The 22,371-nt window shown below is 52.7% G+C and overlaps 1 protein-coding gene across 1 annotated transcript in view; it reads left to right on the top strand.

The window, feature by feature from the left end:
- The first annotated feature begins 10,698 nt into the window (after window positions 1–10,698).
- ADARB2 (adenosine deaminase RNA specific B2 (inactive)) overlaps window positions 10,699–22,371 on the top strand; it is a 336,318-nt gene continuing 324,645 nt past the window's right edge. Inside the window, exon 1 of the mRNA XM_059403984.1 lies at window positions 10,699–11,007. Within this exon, the coding sequence (XP_059259967.1) occupies window positions 10,908–11,007 (100 nt within the window). The 5' untranslated portion in view covers window positions 10,699–10,907. The remainder of the gene's footprint in view (window positions 11,008–22,371) is intronic.

Below are 22,371 nucleotides of genomic sequence, written 5' to 3'. Positions count from 1 at the left end.
GGACCAGATGCCGAGAGACATCCTGTCATTCACGTACTTGAACTAGGGCCTCGGTTGCCCCAGCTGCAAAATGGACGGAGCAGATCAGCCGTTTTCGTGCTGCGCTGCTGGAGGACACGGCGCAGGCTGAGCCCCCGGAGGCCTCCGCAGAGCCAGGCGGCACCCACGGCAGAGCCCAGCCCTGCCCCCAGCACCAGTGCCGCCGGCTGCAGATTCTCTCACTGGCCTCCCCGTCCCCTTTCATGGGAACACAGGCTTGAAAACGCTGGAAAATTCTTTGCTTTACCCTGATCGGTTAAGGTTTCTTTTGGTTCTAAATGTTCGTAAAACCCGAGAGCTGACGTGATGAGGAATGGGAAATTATTTGGAAAAGAGAGGGAGGAGCAAAATTCATTGAAATTATAGATCTGACTTCCTTTTAAGTTGTGTCCAAGATAGGGTGGTTCTATCTCTGGGCTTCGAGCCTGTGGGGTCTTTCCCCGTCGCCAGCTCCGTTCCCTCAGATGCTGTTCCTGGACCTGCGCATCGGGCTGAACCCACAAGTACCCTCCGGGGGCCACCTGCCTCTCGAGACCATCACGGCAGCGCTGTGGCCCTGCACGCCTCGGGGAGGGGACGCTGGCTGGGCAGACACGTGTCCGGGGAGCCGAGGCCCCTCAGGCAAGTGTCACATAATCCACGTAACATCGCAATAGTCGTCACCAACACGGACGGCGGTGCGCAAATCTTCACAAAACCTCTCTTATCGTAATGTAGAAACTAAATGTCTTGTTTACCGAAGAAAACGGTTTCCATCAAGGCTCTTCTTGGTTCCAACAAACACTCCTTTAGCCTATAAACCCTGAAAAGAAAACTAATGCTCGTTAATGAACATGACACTGCGTGCCTCACTGACATATCTGTCTTAATTATGTGGGCAGATCAATGTGTAGAGGAATGTGTGAGAATATGCCCGACTATTAGCAAGGATCGTTGTGTGCAGAGCCGAGAGAGCAGCGGAAGGGGGTGCTGGACGGTGACCCAGTGGAGAAAGCAGGGGCCCGAGAGTGGGGGCTCCCCCACGTACACATGCTGGCCCCAGGGAAGGGCTGGGGGCCCCACTGGCCTTCCTCTCAGAGGTCAGGAAACCCACCTTCCCAAGGGAGAAGCTGGCACTGGGCATCTGATCACGCATGTGGTCGCAGCTATGCATTGGGAGAGGGTGATCGGCTCGAGGGCCGGGCCTCGCCAACCTGCTCAAGAGCTTTAGTTGTGTTTGGTAGAGTCACTCTGTTATTAATGGATTCGTTTTCCTAGTATACTTAGATTTAAAGATTCTAAAAAGCAATATATTGAATTACTAACACAGTGATTTTTAGAGAAGTAAGTGGTCATTACAGTCATAAAATCGAGAGTTCCTTGTAAAAGTCCAACAACGGCAGCGCCTCATAATACTTGGCTTTGATTTAAAACAAGCAAACACAGGTTTAGGGGCACTGGAGTGGCTCAGTTGATGGTCTGACTCCTGATTTCAGCTCAGGTCATGATCTCGGAGTTATGAGATCGAGCCCCGCACTGGGCTCTCGCTCCATATGGAGTCTGCTTGGGATTCTCTCCCTCCCTCTGCCCCTGTCTCTCTCTCTCTCTCTCTCTAAAAATTAAAAAAAAAATTTAAAAACTCACATGGTTTTGGGAAAATAGAAATATATCCATAATGATAGAAGTCACCCAAACCCACATATCAAGATTATTCAAGTTCGATGTCAAGCTTAGTGATGTGCCATTGTACAGGCAAGTCGTAGATAGAAGATAAAGTTCTTGAAATTGCGTCTCAAATCCTCCCGCTTTAAAACAAACACCAGGGGTGCCTGGGTGGCTCGGTGGGTTAAGCCTCTGCCTTCGGCTCAGGTCATGATCTCAGGGTCCTGGGATCGAGCCCCCCATCGGGCTCTCGGCTCAGCGGGGAGCCTGCTTCCCCCTCTCTCTGCCTACTTGTGATCTCTCTCAAATAGATAAAATCTTTAAAAATCTTTAAAAAATTAGCATATTTCCCTTCATTTTTTGCAAAGTGTTTCTTGACTCCCAGAGAGGCTGAAAACACCTTAATAACAGCCCAAAGTGATTGTGCATTCCGGTCCTCTTCCAGGAGAGCCCCGGAATTCATTATTGCTTTAATGACAGGCCTCTTGACTCCAGACGAGGAGGCTTGGTCTTCTCCGTGGTGTCTTGTGCACCGGGAGGTGGTCGCTGACAGGACAGATCAGCAGCCCGTGCTGCACGGAATCACGGCACAAACAGCGCTGAGCCCCCGCCCCTGCGCCTCGACGTTCTGCTGCCACTACCGATTACCGGGGACAGGAGCGCAGGGGCTCGCGCGGCAGGGACGCCTGACCTCCGCACGGGAGCTCAATTTGCACCGCACTCGTTCAATACAGCCCTGCCCCGCCGTGTCTCCGGCATTGTTCGCTGCCAGCGTTTGCACGGTCACACCTGCGTCGTGTCCCCAGCCGCCAGCGTTAGCTGTTTGTCACATCCGTTGACTGCACTCGAACGGCAATTCACACGGACCGCGTGCGACATTCCCGAGAAAACCCCGTTTCCCTGGACGGGATGGTGGCTGGCTGGCGAGGACCAGACGCCATCCCTGAGTGTCCAGGGGAAGTGGGGTGACCTCACGTAGGTCTGTGCTCAGTATCAGGGCCTCCGGAGTGTCGCAAACGCCACTCCAATGAGCAAGCCAGATCTGAGTGCGAGTCTGCCCACTCAGGACCGTGCTTGTCTCCGCATGAACGGGCCTTGGGTCTGCGCGCCTCGGGGCCTTTGCTCATGCCCGTTTGGCTGGAAGCGTCCCCTTTCACTCATTCGCTTGTCTTGGAACGCTCCTGAGTCACCTCCTTCTGCGTCCTTCCCTCTTCAAAGACTGCAATTGCCTCTCCCATGACGTCCCCAAAATAACCTTTTCAAGACACTTTGTGGTGAAAAGAAGGCTCCCAGGGAGGCATGAACGAAGGAGTGAGCGAAGCAACAGCGTTCCCCTGGGCCCCGCTCTGTCCGGGTTCACACTTAGCATCGGCCGCCTGCGGGGAGCAGAAGACCCCGGCCCCCGGAGAACGGCACACACGGTGCCAAGGCCTCGGCGCTGACGTGAGAAGCCAGCCTCCAGCACCGCCGTGGGGTGCTGCTGTGATGTCCCGGGGCTCGCACCCACACTGAACCAACGCACACGTGTCATTTAACACGGGCCAGGCATGGGTCCTGGTGGGCAACAGGTGGCAGAGCTGCGTTCCCCCTCCCACAGTGAGGCAGAAGCCAGGCATCGGCAGGGGCGAGATGCCGAGGGCCACCCCCTGCTGCTCACGGTCTGGACACGGCTCTCAGCACCTTCCAGGGTCCAGTGGCCCGGGCCCCAGCACTGTCTGCGGGCCTGTGAGGTGCTGTGTGAGACGGGGTTTTCCTGCATCGGCACACAGCTCTCCACCGTTCCCGTAACTTCCACAAATCCCATCTTGTGATCTCGGCTATGATGCGTTCAACAAGAGGTGCCCCTCCCGGCACGGCTGGGAGTCCGGCCCGCAGGGTGTCTCCCCACGGGAGCGCCGGGGTGACACAGCCCAAGGCGGGATGTGGGAGTCGCGGACGGTTCACTAGACACACAACGGTGACGGAGACGCCATGGGGCAGGTCCGCGGCAGGAGGGCAGTGTGTGCGGGGACAACGTCCGAGGCCCAGGCCGGCAGGGCTGAGGGCCGGCGGGGACAGCCAGACTGTGGGAGGGAGCGCGAGCAGGGCGCGGTTGTCCTTCTCTGGCTTGCTTCCAGTTTGGGGCGAGCGTCCTCCGTGCCCAGGGCTGCACCTGCCTTCCACCGGCTTCCGGGCTCTCTCGGGGTGGCGGTGGGGGAGGGCGATGCTGTCTGCACACACGGGCCTGACTGTCCGGTGCGGGTGGGGCGTGGGCACGGCTCCGCACAGGCCTAGGGTCCTGGCGAATACGAGAATAACGGTGCCTCTCTGGAGACTCAGACGCCGACCCACAAGGGCGCCTCTCACGCTGACAGGTGACAGCCAGGCGGCAAGTCTGTCACACGCTGTTTGCACAAACCTCCTCTAACCAAATTATGTTTCTTGCTAATACGTCTGGTTACCTTTCCTGGGACCACGTCTCTGCAGTGACAGGATCCTATCAAGTGCTTTCTGCTCACAGGGACGCCCCCGCCACCCGCAGGCTGGTCTGTTGGGACGGCCCATGTCACTGGCGAGCGAGCGAGTCAGCTCAGAGGACGAGGGGGAGGAGGCCCCCTACAGGGTCTTCCCCACAAGGTCAGGGCAGAGGTGGGTGGTCTCCATCCATGTTTCAAACCCATGTCCATGTTCCTTCTGTATTTTCCTCTCTCTGGTTTCTTCGCTGTCTCCAAAGTTTGGGAATTATAATGCAAGCTGTTAAAAACTAAAAATTTTTATACAAGATTATAAAATTGTATACAATAAAATTGTATAAAATGGTCAAAGACCCTCGTTCAGAGCACATGAACCGTGGGATGAGCAGCTGCCCTCTGGCCCCCCGGCCCCACTGGCCCCTCGCTCCTGACTGCTGTGGGCAGAGGAAGGGGAAAGACCTGGGCACCGACCAGCGGGGTTTCATAACCCCACCTGTCGGCCCGCGTCTCCGATCGCTGGAGAATCCCGGGAACCGCAGGAGGAAGTGAAGTGTGCGGACTTCAAACATCCGGGCAGAGAACGAACGCGCACCCGTGCCATGAGCCCACGCCGGTCCCACAACAGAAACGAACTCCCAATGAGCGTCCGTCCGCCTTCCCTTCATGACGCTGACCAACGCCCGAACCGTTGGCCTCATCTGCGCCGCCGTCTCCTTCCTTCTCGCTGCCACACGGCGCTCTGGGGCCACCACGTTGCTCCTTTTGAAAATCACGGGTTCCAGGAGAAGAATTTCAGACACAGAAGCATACACGTGCGCGGGTGCCCATACCCAGCACTTCCACACGCCGCTGGGGCTGTGTTGGTTCAGGACCTAGGGAAGCTCTAGGATGGGGAATGCATGCGTAAGGCCTTTAAATAACGGCGATTCTTTATGCTCCAACCAAACGTCAAGGTTTCACACATCGGAAACTAGCACGCGAGGGCATTTGACGTGAAAGTGCGCGTAACTGAATCTATCCACGGTGTTGAAGGGGAGAGGAGGCCGTGGTCCCTCGCAAGTGCTTACAAGTAACGCGCCGCACCTCCCCCCAGCGGACGCGGAAGAGATCCCCAGCACCGCCTGTGGGTGTTGTCCGGCTGCCGCCAGGCCCAGCTAGAGAGCACTGCATGTGCAGGAAAGGGGTCAAGGTTACAATCAGCCCCAGGAGGGATCGGGGACTCGGTCACCTGTGCTGCGGGGTCGCCCGGGCCCCAGGGCCTGTGGGGCCCACGCAGGGGGAGGCCATCCCGTTCTCGTGGCGAGTCGCTGATTACAACCGAGGCACGGCCTGCTGAAGGCTGTAGCAAACGTCGTGGATGGCGCTGGCATCTCAGGGTCCGTGTCACAAGGAGCTCGGCCCCTCGTTCGCGTGGGCCGCTCCCAGCAGCTCCGCGCTGCTGTGTTTGCTCACTTTATAGCAGCCGCTCGGGAGAGGCGAGCAACTTCCAACACCGGACACAGTGCGGCATAAAGTAGAACCCAAATCGGGTCTCGTGCTGACAAGTTCTGAACAGTTTTTTCTCTTTACCTGTATTGTCCAAGTTGTGCTCTTTTAAACATTAACACGGAACTCAAGTCAGTTTTAGCCCGAAGATGTGCTTCAGCAGACATACGTAGGAATTAAAATCTGTGATGGGGCCCACGAAGAAAACTTTGCATGCCGAAATTATCTGACCGAGGAATGCCTATGGGTATGTGTGTGTGTGTGTGTATGAGAGGGAGAGAGAGAGAGAGAGAGATGGTACCAGCAGCCTCACACGGAGGCTGAAGAAGAGATTCGCAAACCGCTGTACAGCTGCGTTCGTCCAGGAAACTGATAAGAATGCGTCTGGTGTTCTCCCGAACCGTAGGCATGCTTCAGAGAGAGAAAAAGAACAAAGGGAAAATAGTTCTCGTAATAGCCTTGTACCAAGAGCGTCTTCACACTCAGGACCGTGCCCCGCGCCCGCGGGCCTCCCCGCCGTCTCTCCGCGCCCTGGGACGGCATCTGAATGCCGATGCCCGTGTCACAGCAGCTGTTGTCTTGATACATTATTTTCCAATACTTTCAGGTCTCATGTCCAGGTTCTTTGATGTGAGTTATTTAAATTTAAGAACAATGGGCGCAGATGAAAGAGGATAAAAGCGCTCTTGGGCCAGCCCCTGTTTGTGAAGGGAATAATTCCGTGCCGTCTGTGAGACGGCCGTGAGTCGGCGGACATAAACATCTCCGGGGGACCCTTTGTTCTGCTCTCCCCCCGAGCGGGCCTTGTCTCACAGGGGACGGGAAATCAGCCAAAATTCGGACTCCAAATAAGTCCTGTTCGTTTCCGCGGGTGTTCTTAGCTCTTTCGGAGAACCTAGAAGAAACCAAGTTGACTATACTTTGAACTGGTCAGAAATACAGACTTTGCGATGAATGAAGAGGAGGAATCATCGTATGTCGGCCAAGAAACCCAGAGGCCCACCCGCAGGAAGAGCACTGAAAGGACTCGGCTCTGGACCAGAAGACGCGCTTGCTGGCACCACGCGTCCCGCGGCAGGACTCCCGTTCCTCGGCTACAGAAACAAGGCCCCGCGGCTGCGAGGGCCTGAGAGTTCTGAGACGGGCTCCTTCTAGAACACGCTGGAACATTCCGGCTGCGTCTTGGCTGTTCTTCCATCTAGCAATGCCACCTTGGTCCAGACATGCCAAACGGTCAGAGCCTTTGTAACCCCAGGGGCAAGGTTAGGACAAGGAGGTCTTTCCTGCCCACAGCACGGGCTTGTTCTGAGAAGGAAAGGTAAACACGGAAGGCTCGAGTGATAAGCACGTACACAGGCGTGAGCCCCAGCGAGCGCCGCGGACCAGCCCCTCTCACGCCCATGTGCACGCCCACATCTGGATCTTCACAGACACCTGTAGACACGCAGAGCCCGGAGAGCTAACCAGCTGCAGAAGTAACGGTACGGGTGTGGGCTTCGGCAGGAGCTGGTTCTCGCGTCATGGAGCCCTGCTTATATACAAATCACACACAGGTTAACAGTGGAGCTCGAAGCCACTGTTTGATGGAGGGTCAGGATCTCCGAGCAGGCGTGCAGAGGTCACAAAACGCACCAGTCTCCTGCTCCAGAGTGAAAACTAGCAGAACAGAGGGATAAACCCCCAAGGCTGGCCAGCTGGGATGGCCCAGGTGTAGACCTTTGACCTGACCCCCGCCACGCTTGGCAAGTTTCCTACCTTCTCTGAACCCCCATGTCCTCTCTCGTGAAAGGAACTGAGCTTCAGTCCTGCTCTCACAGGGTCTTCCTGTACGTCAAACGAGTGGCAGTACAAGCCATCAGTGTAGTCCTGCTCCTTGGGCAAACGGCCACCACGGTCACCGCGCCGAGCTCAGGGTCCTCCACGGTGAGGGACAGACGTTGCATCTCTTGTGGTTCGTGCGGGCCGCGGAGAGGGGGACAGGGAAGAAGCAAGACAAGGTTCTGTGCGGGTAGTGTTCCCCCAAGCGCAAGCGGGGGATGATCCGGGGAGACCCCATGCAGCTGTTACAGGACCCGCCTTCCTTGGCACAGAGGCCACTTCTGGGCCAACAAACTCCCTCCTGCCAGGCTCTCTGCAGCCCTTCCCTCTGTCCCCCGCGCAGCTCCCCAGCGACCAGTCAGTGCAGACCCACACCTGGCTCTGGGCAGCCCGGCTGTCCCAGGAGCTTCCTGCCCAGTTCTTTGTTCTGTGGGAAGGGCAGGGACTGGCTCAGACTGGCTGGAGACACGCATCGGTGACGTCTCCCAATGGGTGACATTGGATCTGGCTCCTCTTCCAACTTCTGCTTGTCCTTGGAGGCTGCCACACTGTGCCGAATGAAGCATTCTAGGAAACAGACAGAAAGCCGAGAGGCTCATCAGAAGAACAGACTGTGGACAGGGCTCCCCGTGAACCCTCCTTGAGTTAAAGGATTCGCAATCATGAACCTGTCCAGAAGCCCTTCCTCCTACGAGGGATAGACTTTTCTTGGGCTCTCCCACCAGGCTGCCTCATCCACGAGGAATTTCCTTATGCAAAATAAATAGAGAAGACAGTACATGTCTGCGCCAAAGCATGTTTGTAAAACTACACCAAGATAAATAAATGAACAAGCCAACAAATGAATTAGAGAAACCTCAAGAAAGGTTAAGATTGGGGAGCCTGGGTAGCTCAGTCATTAAGCTTCTGCCTTGGGCTCAGGTCACGGTCCCAGGGTCCTGCGATCCAGCCCCGCACCAGGCTCCCTGCTGAGCAGGAAGCCTGCTTCTCCCTCTCCCGCTTCCCCTGCTTGTGCTCTCTCTTTCACTCTGTCGCTCTCTGTCAAATAAATACAAATAAATAAATAAAATCTTTAAAAAAAAAAAAAAAGAGAGAGCCACAGGTCTTTAAAAAAAAAGAAGAAGACAGAAAGAAAGGTAAGATTGGCCAACACTTTTATCTTAAGCCACTCTCAACTTGGATCTACACTAAGTGCTAACATCCAGGTTTTGAGTTCCCCTCCCCTCCCCCACACCGAAGTCCGAAGCAACAAACAAGCAGAAGGAGCTGAATCCTCGTCTTTTCGCAGCCGGGCCCCCAGACGGCAGGAGTCCGCTCGCACGCGTGTCAGGGACAGCACCTTTGCCTCATGTGATGCTGCAAGTGTGAGCGAGGCCCACGCTGGCTGTGCACAGGCTTGAAGGGGACGGTGACCTGGCTTGTGGGGCTCGCCTAAAACACCCTCCCTGGGTGTCCGAGCTCGGAGAGCAGTTTCAAGTAGGCAACTTCGTGTCCGTGCAGGGGAGCTGCAGGGAGCTTGGGGGTCTGAGAGGGCCCCAGCTGCGTCTCTGCGTGTGGCCTGTGCTCTCCAACATCTCCTGCGTGGTGGAGAGTAGGTGGCCAAGTCATGCACCTGCCCGACATCCGGGACAAGTTACCAGCAGCTCTATTTAGCTGTGCTGTTGGCCTGCAAGTGTGGAGTGAGGCACAGAGGAGGGGCCCGGCTCCACTGACCTGACCAATGTGGAATGAGCGGAGAGTTAAGGCTCCTCCTCTCTGAGGCCCTCCTGCGACATACACTCCTTCTCCTCTAAGTATTTACCGGACTGATTTACTTAAGAGTCACAAAGTAATTAGCGTGTACCAGCCACTGCTTATACCGAGTCTCTGGTCTGAACGAAGCCACGTGCCTGATGCCATCGTGACACCCATTCCACAGATGGGGAAACTGAGGCACCATTTACTTGCCCAAAGCCAGGACAGGGGAGCTCGTGTTTGGAGTCACATGTCTTCTCCTCTCTCACCAACGAAAAATGAGTTCTGATCCATTAACTCCCCACAGGACACATCTCAACATCCTAATTGTTTTCCATGTTCCCCGGGGGTTTATTTTTCCTTATAAAAGAAAATCATCTAGACATTTCCAACCCATAAAGAGCTTGGAAACAGTATGTGTAGAGTAGTAAATAACACGGGAATACTCGTGTGCCGATTCCGTATCAACATATGACACATAGCGCTTGCTAATGACTTTGCGGGTGAGGTTTTTTTTCCAAACCATTAGTATTATAATTAATAGCTGATGGGACTTGCTTGCAAAAGGCAGTAATGATGCCTTGGTTATTTTTCTTCTTATATCTTACGTTAGATTTTTAGTGTTCCCCAAGTACAGTCTTGAAACAATAGGAGAGCCCTGGAAAAAAAAAAAAAAAAAAAAAAAACTGTTGGAAAGTATTTCAATTTGCAAGCCACCTCCTGGTAAGTATGACTTTCTTTCATCCGCATGTTCTATTTGGCAATAAAACCATCCGATGAAAGCCCTCCCTGTGTTTCATTTCACCGTCACCTAAATAAAGCAACCCATTAAAATCCCTGTGCTCACAAGCCAGACTCGGGTCCGCACACTTGGAGCCACCCCTGTCTCCGGCACCGGCACCGGGAACAGTCACAGGACAGAAGGCGGACCAGCGCGCGGTGTGGGAGCGACCCCCCCCCCCCAGGCTGACAGCTTCCAGGGACCCGCGCGTCGCATCCCCTTCTGAGGAGGCGCGTCTCCGGCTGTCTGGGGGGGCGCGGGGCGCACCGGCGTGAATTGACTAGTTCGGTGCGAGGCGCGGCGCTGGACGTTCGCGCGCGGGGAAGCTCCGGCCGCGGCCCCCGCAGGCTGCTCCGGCCCCGCCGCTCCGCGCCCCGCGCCCCGCGCCCCGCGCCCGCCGGTGGGTCTCCGTCCCCGCCGGGTCCCGGCAGCTCCCCGCGTCCGAGCGGGAGCCGAGTCCGCCGGCCGCGGCCGCGAGGGGCCGGCGGTGCTGATGTCAGAGCCAGAAGACAGTTGTGATTGGGCCTAATTAGACTCCGCAGCAGCAAATAGACAGGCTCCCTGCGTGATTGGCTTCAAAGTGGCCGCCGCGCCGGACTGGCCGAGGTGCCAAAGTCGGAGCCGCGCGCGGGGAGCGCAGAGCGGGGAGGCCGCCCGGAAGCCGAGGCAGCCGGGGAGGCAGCGCCCTGCCCGCCGCGCACCTTCCCTGCCCGCCGCGGCGCGTCCTGGCGCAGAGCGGGGCGCGGGGCGCGGGGCGCGGGCTGCTCCGGGGCTCCCCGCCCAGCTGCACTCGGAGGGCGGCGCGGGCGGAGGAGGCGGGAGCGCGCGAGGGCTCGGTGCTCCCAAGTGAGCCGCTCCCGGGTCTGCGGAAGCCCTTCGCGGCGGCGGCGGGAGCGGCCCAGGTGAGCGTGTCGGAGACGGGATTCCTGGCCCGCGCGGCGCGCCGGGGCTCGGCCATGGCGTCGGTCCTGGGCAGCAGCAGAGCGTCCGGAGGGCTGAGCGGCCAACTCAAATGCAAGTCCAAGAGGCGGCGGCGGCGGCGGTCCAAGAGGAAAGGTAAGCTCCGCGCGCCGCTGTCCGGGGGCCGCCGGCTGCCGCGGCTTTACTTTCGGGCGCCGCGGCCGTCGGTACCAAGCCGAGCGCGCCCGAGTTCAGACCCCTTTGTACGGGGCCGGGGGGCCTCGGCGAGCTCCGAGGGCGCAGCCGGCGGGGACGGAGCTGCGGGCTCCGCGAAGCCTGGGCTGGGCGCCGCGGGAGGAGGCAGGCAGGGGCGGCCGAGGGGCCACCGCTCTCCTCGCTGGAGGACGGTGCCCCCCGGACCTGCGCTGCACAGCCCGGCTCTGCCTCCGACCGTCAGAGGCGACATGAGCCCTCGGTACTGAAGGAAACCCAGAAACCAGCAGCCCCAGGAGCAGGGACAGACCTGCCGGTGCCCGCTCCCCCATCCAAACCGTCTTGGAGGAAGGAGTGGGCAGAGCACAGACAATCACGTCTCCAAACTGCCTGACAGTTTCTACTTAGTCTGGTTGGTACCGGGTGTTGTAGAAACACTGGGACCTGCAGAAAGCAAAGGCTGGTCCTGGGGTGGGGTGGGGGGGGCGCAGAAATTAAAACCTGGAAAGACAAATAGCATCGCAGCTCTTTGGGGGGCGGGGGGAAGAAAGGAAAAGAAAAAGAATAAAAGAAAGGAAGAAAAAACCCTGCAGACCAGAAAGGGAGAAAAAGCAGCAGATGACAGGTTGTTCGCGCCCCTCACCAAGGTTCTGGGGACCGTGGTCGGGAACTTAGTGCATCCATCCCAAGCCCAGGGCTTCCACACCGGGCAAGGGACAATCCCCTACAATACGGCGGTGGCTGGCACAGTCTGAGGACCGGGGAAGAGCTCCTCCAGTGCCTCCCCTTCTTTCTTTCCTGGGGAGGAACTTGCTCTCAGCAGCTCCTTGTGATGAGTCTTCTGGGGAAAGTTCAGCTCTGATTATTATTTGAAATGTGCTGATTTTAAAAAAAAAAATAAAATAAAATAAAAAGAGTGACTCCGGAGCCCTACTGAGCACTGGGGCAGACGCGGAGGAAGCGGATCAGATTTTCCAGCCTCCCACGGCAGGGTGTATTGTCAGCTATGGTGGGGGGGCTCTCCCAGCCCGGAGAATGCTCATCCTCTCAGTGAGCCAACATAAGTTTCCGCCACAGCCGTCCCCGGCTGCTCTCAAACATTCCCGGAGCCCTTCGCGGCTCTTCCAATAATAGGAAGGAGCCAGACGGCTCAGACTTCCATGCTCATACCAGACCGTCCCTGCTGGCAGCTTCGTGTGGGGACCACAGGGAGCAGAGGCGGCGGACACCTTCCCAGGAGGTGTCAGAGCCCTGGGCTTTGGAATGGGGGATTCTGTGATTCTGGTGGAACCCTCAGAGCTGCCCCAGCGATGCCGACTGCCCACTTGGCTGCCTGAAAATTTCATCTTGACACGGATCTGTTGGTGCCTTTCAAAACAAGGCCAGCAGAAAGTGACAGCTAGATCCGGGGAGAAGTCCCAGAATTGAATGATGACTCTAACTTTTGAGAGAGGAAAAAAGGAAACATTGTCTTGTAAATTCTAAGTGTTCATGTTTCCCAGTAGCTTTGTTTAGTCTGTTTCGTATATTCATATGGAAGCGTACGGACTAATATTTCACAATAAAACGGCATTCTACAGAAATAAAATGCAAGCTGACGGACATTAGTGCCTTTCTCCAAATTCATTTTTCTTACCTTTAAATGTCAGCCATGCTGGCTTTAGAAAGCGTCCAATTTTGGAAAGAAAAATAAGAAATCAGAAGAAAGGCTTCATTTGGTAGTAACTTAACTACAACCATTCAAAGTGAAATTTCTGTGTGAAATATTTCTATGCCTCGGTTACTGTGAATAAACCAAGTCTCTTCATTTTCATACCCAAAAACGGAGGTGGGGAAAGCTCACGAGGTTGTGTGTGCTCATTCCTGCGTCTCGTGGATTCACGTGTCGGGTGACATCTGTGAGACCTGCCGGCAGCTCCCTTGGTGGGAGACTCGAGTCCAAATGCTAAATGTTCACTTCTTAGGAAGAAGTTAATACTATAAATGTAAGTGAGCAAATTAAAAAGGAAACAGCGGTTATGGGACATGGTAAACCGTTACTGGCACTTGCTGGGAACAGGTCAGTACGTGTGTAATTCCTAGTTACTACAGACCCTTGTTTTTCTCTCGGACCCAGAAAACTGGTGGATTTAAATGATGTTCTAACGGTTGTGCATCTCAGCGACGGCCGTTGAATAGAACGGTCTCGGCTTTTAAGCTCGTCCGGTTATGAAAACTCTGTATTTGTCACAGTTTAAAATCCATGTGCCTTCTGACGGTTGTGAAGGAATTTGGGTGAGGCTCTCCCCAGTACTAAAGGGAGCCAGTGATCGTGGACACAAAGCCAAGGGCTCTTCTCGCTTGGGAATAAATAAATTAGAATAAATGTTCGCCTCATTTGCCCATGGTACGGGTTTTTCCCCCTGTGCTCATGGACGAGGCTGATTTTTGAAGGTGCATCTTAACTTTTAGCTCCCGGGGCCGTGCGAAGCTGTCAGGTCTCCGCATGCAGACTCCCAAAGTGGCCTCGATAGGGTTTTCTTTTAACTTCCCTTATGATTGTCAAAATAATCCAAGGGTTTTAAAATTAAAACCATAGCTACAGCTTCAGCGTGGGACTGGTTCGATGCTCGCAGTAGCGTAGGTAGGATCCAGAGCCTCAGAAATGAGATATTTTCCTGGTACTCGGTGCTTGTGGTCCCTGTGTCACACAGGGAGGAGTCTGCGTCTGTAAGAAGCCCCGGAAAGTCTTAGTCCCAGGTCCGAACCAACCGGGACCTGCGTTTGTCTCCCAGACCAACTTCAAGGAAGATGCTCAGAGAAAACACCCCCCCCGCCCCCGCGTCTCTTCCCGTTCTCTTCCCGGCGTCCAGCGTGATGCATTTTTGCATTTTCTCTGTGTGTCACTTTTTAGTTGGGACTTTCCCTCAGAAATGATTTATCAATAATTTACATTTTCGGCACACATGACAAAAATGTCAAAGTCTGAGTTTCCAGTAGGAGAAAAAAAAACAACCATGTCAAGGAGAAGGAAGCCGTGTGATTTTTACACATGTGGGTGGCTAAGGGATGCTCGCGCGCCGTGTGACACGTGAGAGACGTGTTGTCAGAAAACACTGGGAACACTTGTAGTTTGTGCAGTGTCTTTATCTACTAAATGCCCCCGGGCTCACTGCTCTTGGGGGATTCGGGGAGGCAGCCCCGGATTCTGCAGGTCTGGGGGCATGAGGCGAGGCGACCGGGCACAGCCAAGTCTGCATTCGGGGCTCGGAGCAGTGTCTCCCGTGCCAGACGAGAACCCGGGTGCATGAATGTTACCAAAGATCCCTCATTTAAGCCACAGCAAGAGAGGTAAAGGTTTAAGGTTATTTAACATTAGTATCAGCTCAGCCAGGTGGGGTAAGAGGCGGGGACTCGCGGAGACAGCACGCTCGGTGGGGCTCGGTCTCTTCCGATCTTATCACATCAGCCGCTGGCTGCACACCGGGAGCCAGTCCGAGGGCTTGCGTGGCGCATTCACAACCGCTGTGTCGTGTTTTTGTGTTGCTCTTTCCTTCGTGGGTGTGACTGTCCCCCAAGAAGCTGTGCCTCAGCGTGAAATGCAGTTTGTAAATAAACCGTCTTTAGGACTCGACTGGGAGCACAATGTGCAAAAGTGACTCGAGGTCCTAGCAAGGTTTAAAAACCTGTTCTAGATGCCAGCCTGTTTGGAGATGGGTCAGGAACCGGCGCACATTTAGCTGGTTCCCGGAGGCGAACAGGATGGGGTTCCGAGCAAGGGCTGTGGGTCCCCAGACAGAGAAAGGGCAGGGACTTTGGGAAACTCTTTGAAATGCTCTGTAAACAATCACTTGTGAAGTCGGCGAATTGGATCCGGTCATCGGCACATGACCTTTCTTTCTTTTTTTTCCTTTCCTTTCTTTTTTTGTTTTTTTCTGGTTTTTGAGGCATTTGGCAGCAAAACAAGTTAATGCTTGAAATCCAGATGTTGTTGCAGGGCGAGGGGTCACGCGGTTGCAGAGAACCGGAGGTGGATTTGGGGAACAGCCAGGCAAGGTGCTGGCCCGTGAGAGTGGCCGGCGGAGCGCGGGCCGCCGGCTGCGTGTGGTAAGATGCAGATGAAAAGTTGGCAAAAGGAGCCGAGTCAGTGCAGCAGATGGACGACAGACGCAGACTTGTTGTGAAACCCGAGTCCATGAAAAATTAATGACATAGAAAGATCGTGTCAAGGAGGAGATGGCCCCTTCCTCCCGTCACCGCCCGGGAGCCACAGGACGGGGCCTCGTCCCGGCCGCCGCGGGCCTCGCTGTCTGGCAGCTCGGAAGGAAGGGCGGATGCCGTGATGGAACTAAACTGATCAAACGGAGGGCCGTCCTCCAACTGTGGAGGGACCCCCCCCCCCCGTTACAATTTGTACGGGTGCCTCTGCTTTCTAGTGACCCATGTCACAGTGGTTGCTTCGAGGGCATTAGATAGGATGAGTGAACTTGAATTTAGAGCAAAAACAGGAGGCCCGTGGGTCCGTATCTAAATAGTGGTGATCCAGGGACGGCCCAAGCGGAGGCCCAGAGGAGCATCATGTGAAGAAGTGCAGAATAAGGAAATCATACTTTTCTTACGGGAGGCTCGCGCCCCGACAGCCTTCAGTGTTCAGTTTGAAAACCACGCACGTGTTTGTTGTGTCTCTGTGTGCCTGTGGGCGCGGGAAAGGCGGTGGACACATTTGGGCGTTTTGTAGGTCTGCCTGCTTCCTTTCCTAAGATGCTGGAGAATGGATGTGCGTGTTTTCGCAATACGGACGGTTCTAAACAGTTCATAAGACCAGAAGTAAGTAGACTACTCTGCTTCCATCACGTAAAAATAGGATTTCTAAATAGATGCTGCTTTGGCTAACTGGGCTTTTAATTACCAGCAAATAAGGTTTCGAAAGGGATAAATGTCTACATGGTAAAAGCAAGATTTTAGAAGCACTTCTTATAGCCATTTCTAAACTAAAAAAAAAAAATTTTTTAAAGGTGAGTGCTGAGCAAAATATGAAAAGCATGGATGTCCTTCACAAAATATTCCGACTATGGGTGTTAGCTGTAGCCGTGGGGTTTCGCATTACGAGGAGAAACAGCCCCGCAAGGCCCCGTCTGAATTCGCACTGTTAAGGATCTCTAAGTAGAGTGAACCGGAATTAACCCCATCTCTCCAATTAAATGTTTTTCCTCCCACTGAAACACAGAAGTCTGTGCCGTTAAGTGTTTCATTAGGCAAAGAGAATTGCTTATTCCTAGCTATTAATATGCTGTAATTCACTGAAGAATGTGGCCCTATCAGATAAAGGGGCATTACTGTCAGAACGAGGGGGAGTGTTTTTCCGGTTCTCGGTGCACGTGTAAATCAGCTGCACTTGTGAGGCTTTAGGAAGCAGGAAGGAGAGCATGTTTAGAAACGTGTGACAGACCCCTGACCCGCATGCGTGCCCACCTCGGTCCCAACCCATTCCCCTCCCACAATTAAACTTCTGTTGATCCGTTTATTTTATTTAAAGGAATGGGGGTACAGAGGCTACTGCGTCTGGGTTTTGCCTGGCTCTGCCTCACCGACTTCCCGGCAAACGCGCCTCTTGCCTCCTGGTTGGTGAACGGACCTGGTTCCCAGGAACCCCATCAGAGAATCACAACCCAGAAATGCATGGATCTGCTTTTCGAGAGGTCTTTGATTTTCCCAAAAGTAAACCTGATCACTTATAAAGATAGAAAGTGGTGGGGTTTTTTGGTTTTCTTTGCTTTTTTTCTGAAGACTGATAAATATTTGGAGGAAAACAAGTTAATCTGAGGGTCTGGGTCTTTTCTATTCCCTGCGGGCACTTAGTCGTCTTTTATTCTAGTTGCAGGAATTGCGTATGAAGGGCAGCAAAAATAAGTTTATTCTATTATTTTATTGGTGAGGAATGAATACAATTAGCATCAGGTTTCTGATAAGAAAGTGGCTAGTAAGGGGGCTCTGTATTACACATTTGTGTGTCTGTGTATAGACACCAGGATTACTATTATCCGTTTTAAATTATACAAATCATCAATAGCTAATGCTACATTTTCAATCTCAAAAAATAGCAAACAGGTAACATAAATTTTATATTTGTGCAAAAGAGGCGACTTCGTGCTTGATTAAGAACTAGTGTCCAGTGAATGGAGCCTTTATATAAACAAAGAAAAGTAGCGTTTATGTTTAGGACGGACAAGACATAGAATATCGATGCTCAGGTAGCTCTTAGATCCTAAGGTCGTTTCTTTTGACTCCTCGAGAGGTGAAATGACAAGAGCTCTTCTTCCGCTGGGCACACTTGACATGCAGGACTGAGGGTGCCTCAGCCGAGCCCCTGGTGCAGGAGTGGTCCGAGTGGCCTCGTGGGCAGCTCTAATCCCGCTCCCACGGGAAGACTCCTAGGAGCTGACCTCTGGCCGGAAGGCACAGCTCTGTCTCCACTCCTGGGAGGATCCAAATCTCGGAGGGGTTAGGGAGAAAAGTCTAGCCAGTGTAGACAAAAGGTGGGGCAGGACAGTCACGATTTCTAGGGTAAGCCCCTGCTCACCTTCTCACTTCCGCTAGAGTCCGGTGGCCTCTGTCCCACGGAGCCTGGTTCTAACGATCTCTAAAGAGATCGAGGTTTCTTTCCGTTGCTGTTTCTTCACCATTTGGACCGAAGATGAAACTGACATCGCTCGGAACGGATCAGTAAACTCTTTCCTGGAGTCTGCCCTGCACGGGAGGGGCGCTTACACCTGAGCGATGGCCCCACACTTCCCGATGATTTGCACGTAATAGAAAGTGTTCTCTTAAACGCCTTGACCAGGATGTGCTTAGGAGAATTTTATAGGTTTAATTAATCTTTCCTGCTCCATTTATTTCAGATGAAACCCCTGATTCTTGTTTCCCGCAGCTGAGGGACGGAAGACCCGCCTCACTGTTTTGCAGGGTCTTACACGGCTTCTCAAATGCATCTTCTAGATGCGGCATTACAGCGGGGGGGAGGGGACTGGGTTCTCTGGAACGTGACCTGTCACTGGTTGAAAATGCAAACCCAAGCGGAGTCCCTTCTCTGCTTCAAAACAATGAAAAGTGGGGGAGTCGCCGTTTCTGAAAAGCAGGACCTGGGCGTCGTGATAGGGCGGCTTGGAGCATCTGCCTGGGACACCAGGAATTGATTAAAAAACAGATTTTGTCAGTCCGTCAGAAGTGTTCCCTCTCGTTAAAATTAATGCAGTATTTCCTAAAAGTTTAATTGCTTTTGGAAAAGTGCAGTTTAATAAACATGACAGAAACGTCAGCAAAATAGAGTGTGACCTCCTCTGCACCCCAAGTCTGGCTGGGTTCACTCAACCCTGGCAGGAGCAGATGCTGCTCTTGCGTTGGGCTCCAGGCTGCGAAAGTATCGTGTCCTTAAAGGAGACACGCGCTCTCTTTCCCCCAGACCGTGTGGGGCCGGCGTCCGCCGAGGCAGCAGACGCGCCCAAGCTCAGATGGCCAAACAAAAGAAGACTTTGGCAAATCCGGGTGTTCGGTGAACGAGTATTTAGAAGTACCACTTTTTCCTGTGCCTCGGGTGAATAAAAACCTAGATGTCACTCTAGCCGCTGAGGTAAGGACAGCTTGATGTGCGCCTTAGCTCTCCTACTGAGGCTGGACGTGGAGGTTTCGGAAGGACGCGCCAGTCTCCAGCCAACTCGCCGCAGGAAGGGCCTTCATTCCAGACTTGCGCTCCGAGCATACATTTTCTGTTTTCGAATGACCTGATGCTGCTCATTTTCTTTCCAAAGAAAAAATAATTTTGCAATAGAAATCCTTGCTGTACGCCCAGGGAAAATCCTCGCAGAAACAGTAGCTGGTGAGAATCCCTAGACAGCAGCGTGGGGTGGGGGCCCCTCACTTTGCCAGCCCTTGCAAGACCCCGCGCTGGGCAGATCGCCCTGACGTGCAGTAAGCGTGTACCCGGGCCTCCCGTCCGCGCCGCCGGCATCAGGAGGCGGCTGCCGATTCGGTCCTGATTGAAGTTCAGGGAAATGTTCACTTCCTAAGCGTTTAGGATCGTACTTATTTTAGATCTAACAAATTTGAGAGTTCATATAATTTTATGTAATCACCTGAGTTTTTTCAGCCAATTTGTAAGGAAGTTAAATTATAATTTGGGCTTTTATATGTAGATAATGAATAGAATTCAAGTCATTAAAAATGCGTTTGTGTGTTTTTGGTATAGAGGTCTCCTTTATGCCGACGCCACCCACTCACAGAGGGGCCGAGTCTGGATTTAAAATACTGCTGACCCTCGAACAACGGGGCTTTGAACTCCGCGGGTCTGTCTGTACCCACCTTTTTTCCCCATAAATACAGGGTCATACCGTAAGTGCATTTTCTCTTCCTGATGACTTTCTTGAGGACAGTTTCTTTCTCTGGCTTACTCTGCTGCATGAATCCAATCTTCAACACATACAAGGTACAAAGTCTGGGTTTTAGGTGATCATTAAGGCTTCCTGTCAACAGGAGGCCTCTAGTCATTAGATTTGGGGACGTCGGAAGTTCTCTGAGGATTTTCAGCCGGGCGGGGCTTGGGGCTTCTGCCCCTTACATTGCTCAAGCGTCCACTATACACATAGCGTTTGTTGACGTGAGGGATTTCAAAATGTTAGAAGATTATCTAACTGTGAAGCAGCCAATGTCTACCACATGCACATTTTTAGACGGACATGTATAAAATCACGTACAGAAAACAAAAATCGTGAGTAAAACTGAGAGCACAGACTCCTTGAGAGCGTGAAAAAATGGCCTTGGTGTGTGGCCCTGCTTATGGTCCCGAGGTTAACATTCATCAATCATAAAGTTCCAAAACATCATTCTTTTAAAATAGCCTTTTGTGCATATCTCACACAAAGTGAAATAAATATTTCTGTCTTTGTCTCTAATAAAAAATGATCTATCCTGTCCCGTCACAAAACAAGAAAGAAACAAAAGCCTGGTGGCAGGAAGAGATGTTATCGAAGAGAGAATGACAGAGACAGGGAGACAAGGAGAGAATAATTTCTGTCTCTTCCTTCCTGAGCCTTGATCAGAATTCACCTCCTACATGTTATTCTCTGTGCCTTCTAAAGCCAAAAGGGCACTTGACTTAAAAGCACCCTCGTTTTGCTTGCAGTTTTGCCTTAAACATTTTATGTGTATTCGGACAAGGGCTGTCCCTGATGGAACGACCATGTCTTCACCAAGGTCAAGGAGTCAGGAGCTGAAACTTAAGTTGACAAGAAACTTAAGCTGGCACAGACCTCCTCCCTGGGCTAATGCTGTCTATGGGTTATATACATACAAATGCAAAATCAAAGCACAGGGTAAAAACAGGCTATCATGACCCAAACACACTGTTAGGCTCTATGGAAAATTTTTTAATGCAAAAAATATTGCATTTCTTACGAAATTTGATTTTTATTATATTTCTTTTATTACATCAAGTGAAACTCCTGTGTAAAAACTAACCCATTAAAATATAAACCTCTCTAGGTTTGAACGTTTTTATTTCTCCCTCAGTGTCAAAATGTAATAGCTACTCAATTAAAACCCACTGAGAAAATTGATTTTGTTTTTGAAATAAGAATTGCTTAAAGAAATAATCAGGACACTACCGTCGAAAGGAACATGTTTGAGGGGGTTGCGCACGGATCGCGTGAGCTGTCACAGTTTACATAAGGGGACAAACCATGGGCGAGGGCGTAGGGGACGACACTCAGAAGCCATGTCTGGGGTGATGACGATGACGTAGGATCACCTGCTGGTGCAGGAGGCAGGCATCGTTCTGGGTGCGTAGTGACTTCTGGGACAGCATCATGATGAACTCTGTGATCCCATAGCTCAGTACGGGGGCTGTCTCGCTGTACACCTCCATAAAGTTGCCGTAGAATCAATTATTAGGGTTAGACTGCAGATTCATAAAGGTTCCTGTCTGGTATATTTTGATGTTGTTGCTATGTAAATCCGAATGCGTTCACACGGCGAACATTTGTGAGGCGTCTTTATATGTCAACCATCATGGCAAACGGCAGGCATAGCAGTAACAGAAGCTCTGAAAATATCCTAAGAGTCAGAAGGTACATCTCACTTGGCTTCTCTGTGGTCCACACTGAAGGAGTAGCTCCCAAAACTACCTTCCTGAAAGCTCAGGAGGCACATCTCTACAGTTTGTCAAGCCAGCTGTCCTGATGATTGGCAAGCTCGTGGATATGCGTGTGGATAGGGTGACATGAAACCCTCAGGTCCATACAAATCCAAAGATGCTTCTCACAGAGCAGGCCTTCAGAGCTCCATGTCCCCTGCCCTTAAGTCTTCCACAGCCTCTCTCCTGTGCCTCTAGCTCACGCCCCGGTGCACACCAGCCTCAAGGGTGCATGGCTATCCCCGAATCGTTCACCCCTGGCTCCTCCTGGCACTGTCCAATAACTCAGTCACCATCTTGCTTCTTGGCTAATGCTTGCGAGGAACAAGCATTGCATGTGTCTGTGTTACACAAAATTCCAGCACCAAGCCAAAGCCAACAAAACTAACATGGCATCAAGGAGCTCAGCACTCTTTGCCTGGAGGTCATACAAAGTAGGGTCCAGAACTCATCCAAATAGTCCTTGAAGGTGTTCCCACGGCCACATCCACCCAATACTGTGGACACGCTATGTCCTGAAGAAGATGACCGTCACTGAATCTGCTTTCACTTCTACGTAGATGGTCTGCTTCTTATCTTTCCCCTCTCTTACCTCTTAGAGAACTTTGACCTTATCTCTGACTCTCTGTCTCTGTTTCCATCTCGTTCATTAAGCAGGGGCCATGTATAGAACCCACACCCAAGCTCCAGCACTGGTCTGCCTACATCAGCAGCAGCGATGCTGGCTGCAGTCTTTAGGTCTAGATATTTATCTGTAATGAGACTTAGGAACGTTTCCAACCTCAGACATCAGGGAAACAATAAAAGTGAGAGTTGATAAAAATTGAAGCCAGCAGAAATCAGAGTTCAGCATCCACGCCTCTTCACCAGAAACCATCTAACCCTTAATCCAGGTGGTGAAGGAAATCCCTCGACTCATTTTGACTTTTCTTCTTTGGGTGTTTAGGCTGAGCTGATTGGTTTCCCACAATGGACTTGACTCATTTCTTTCCATTTTTAAAATGTTATTGCTCGTATCAGGGTTCTTCTCACTGATATCCAAATCTCCTCCATCTGCAAATACCCAACTTTTACATACGAAGACAGAGACATCGCCCGCCGCTCTACATGTGTGTATGTATTCATCAGTTATGTTTAGGTGACCT

This window comes from Mustela nigripes, chromosome 6, assembly GCF_022355385.1.
Source record: "Mustela nigripes isolate SB6536 chromosome 6, MUSNIG.SB6536, whole genome shotgun sequence".
Classification (NCBI taxonomy): Eukaryota; Metazoa; Chordata; class Mammalia; order Carnivora; family Mustelidae; genus Mustela; species Mustela nigripes.
This window is presented reverse-complemented; position numbering and strand designations above follow the sequence as displayed.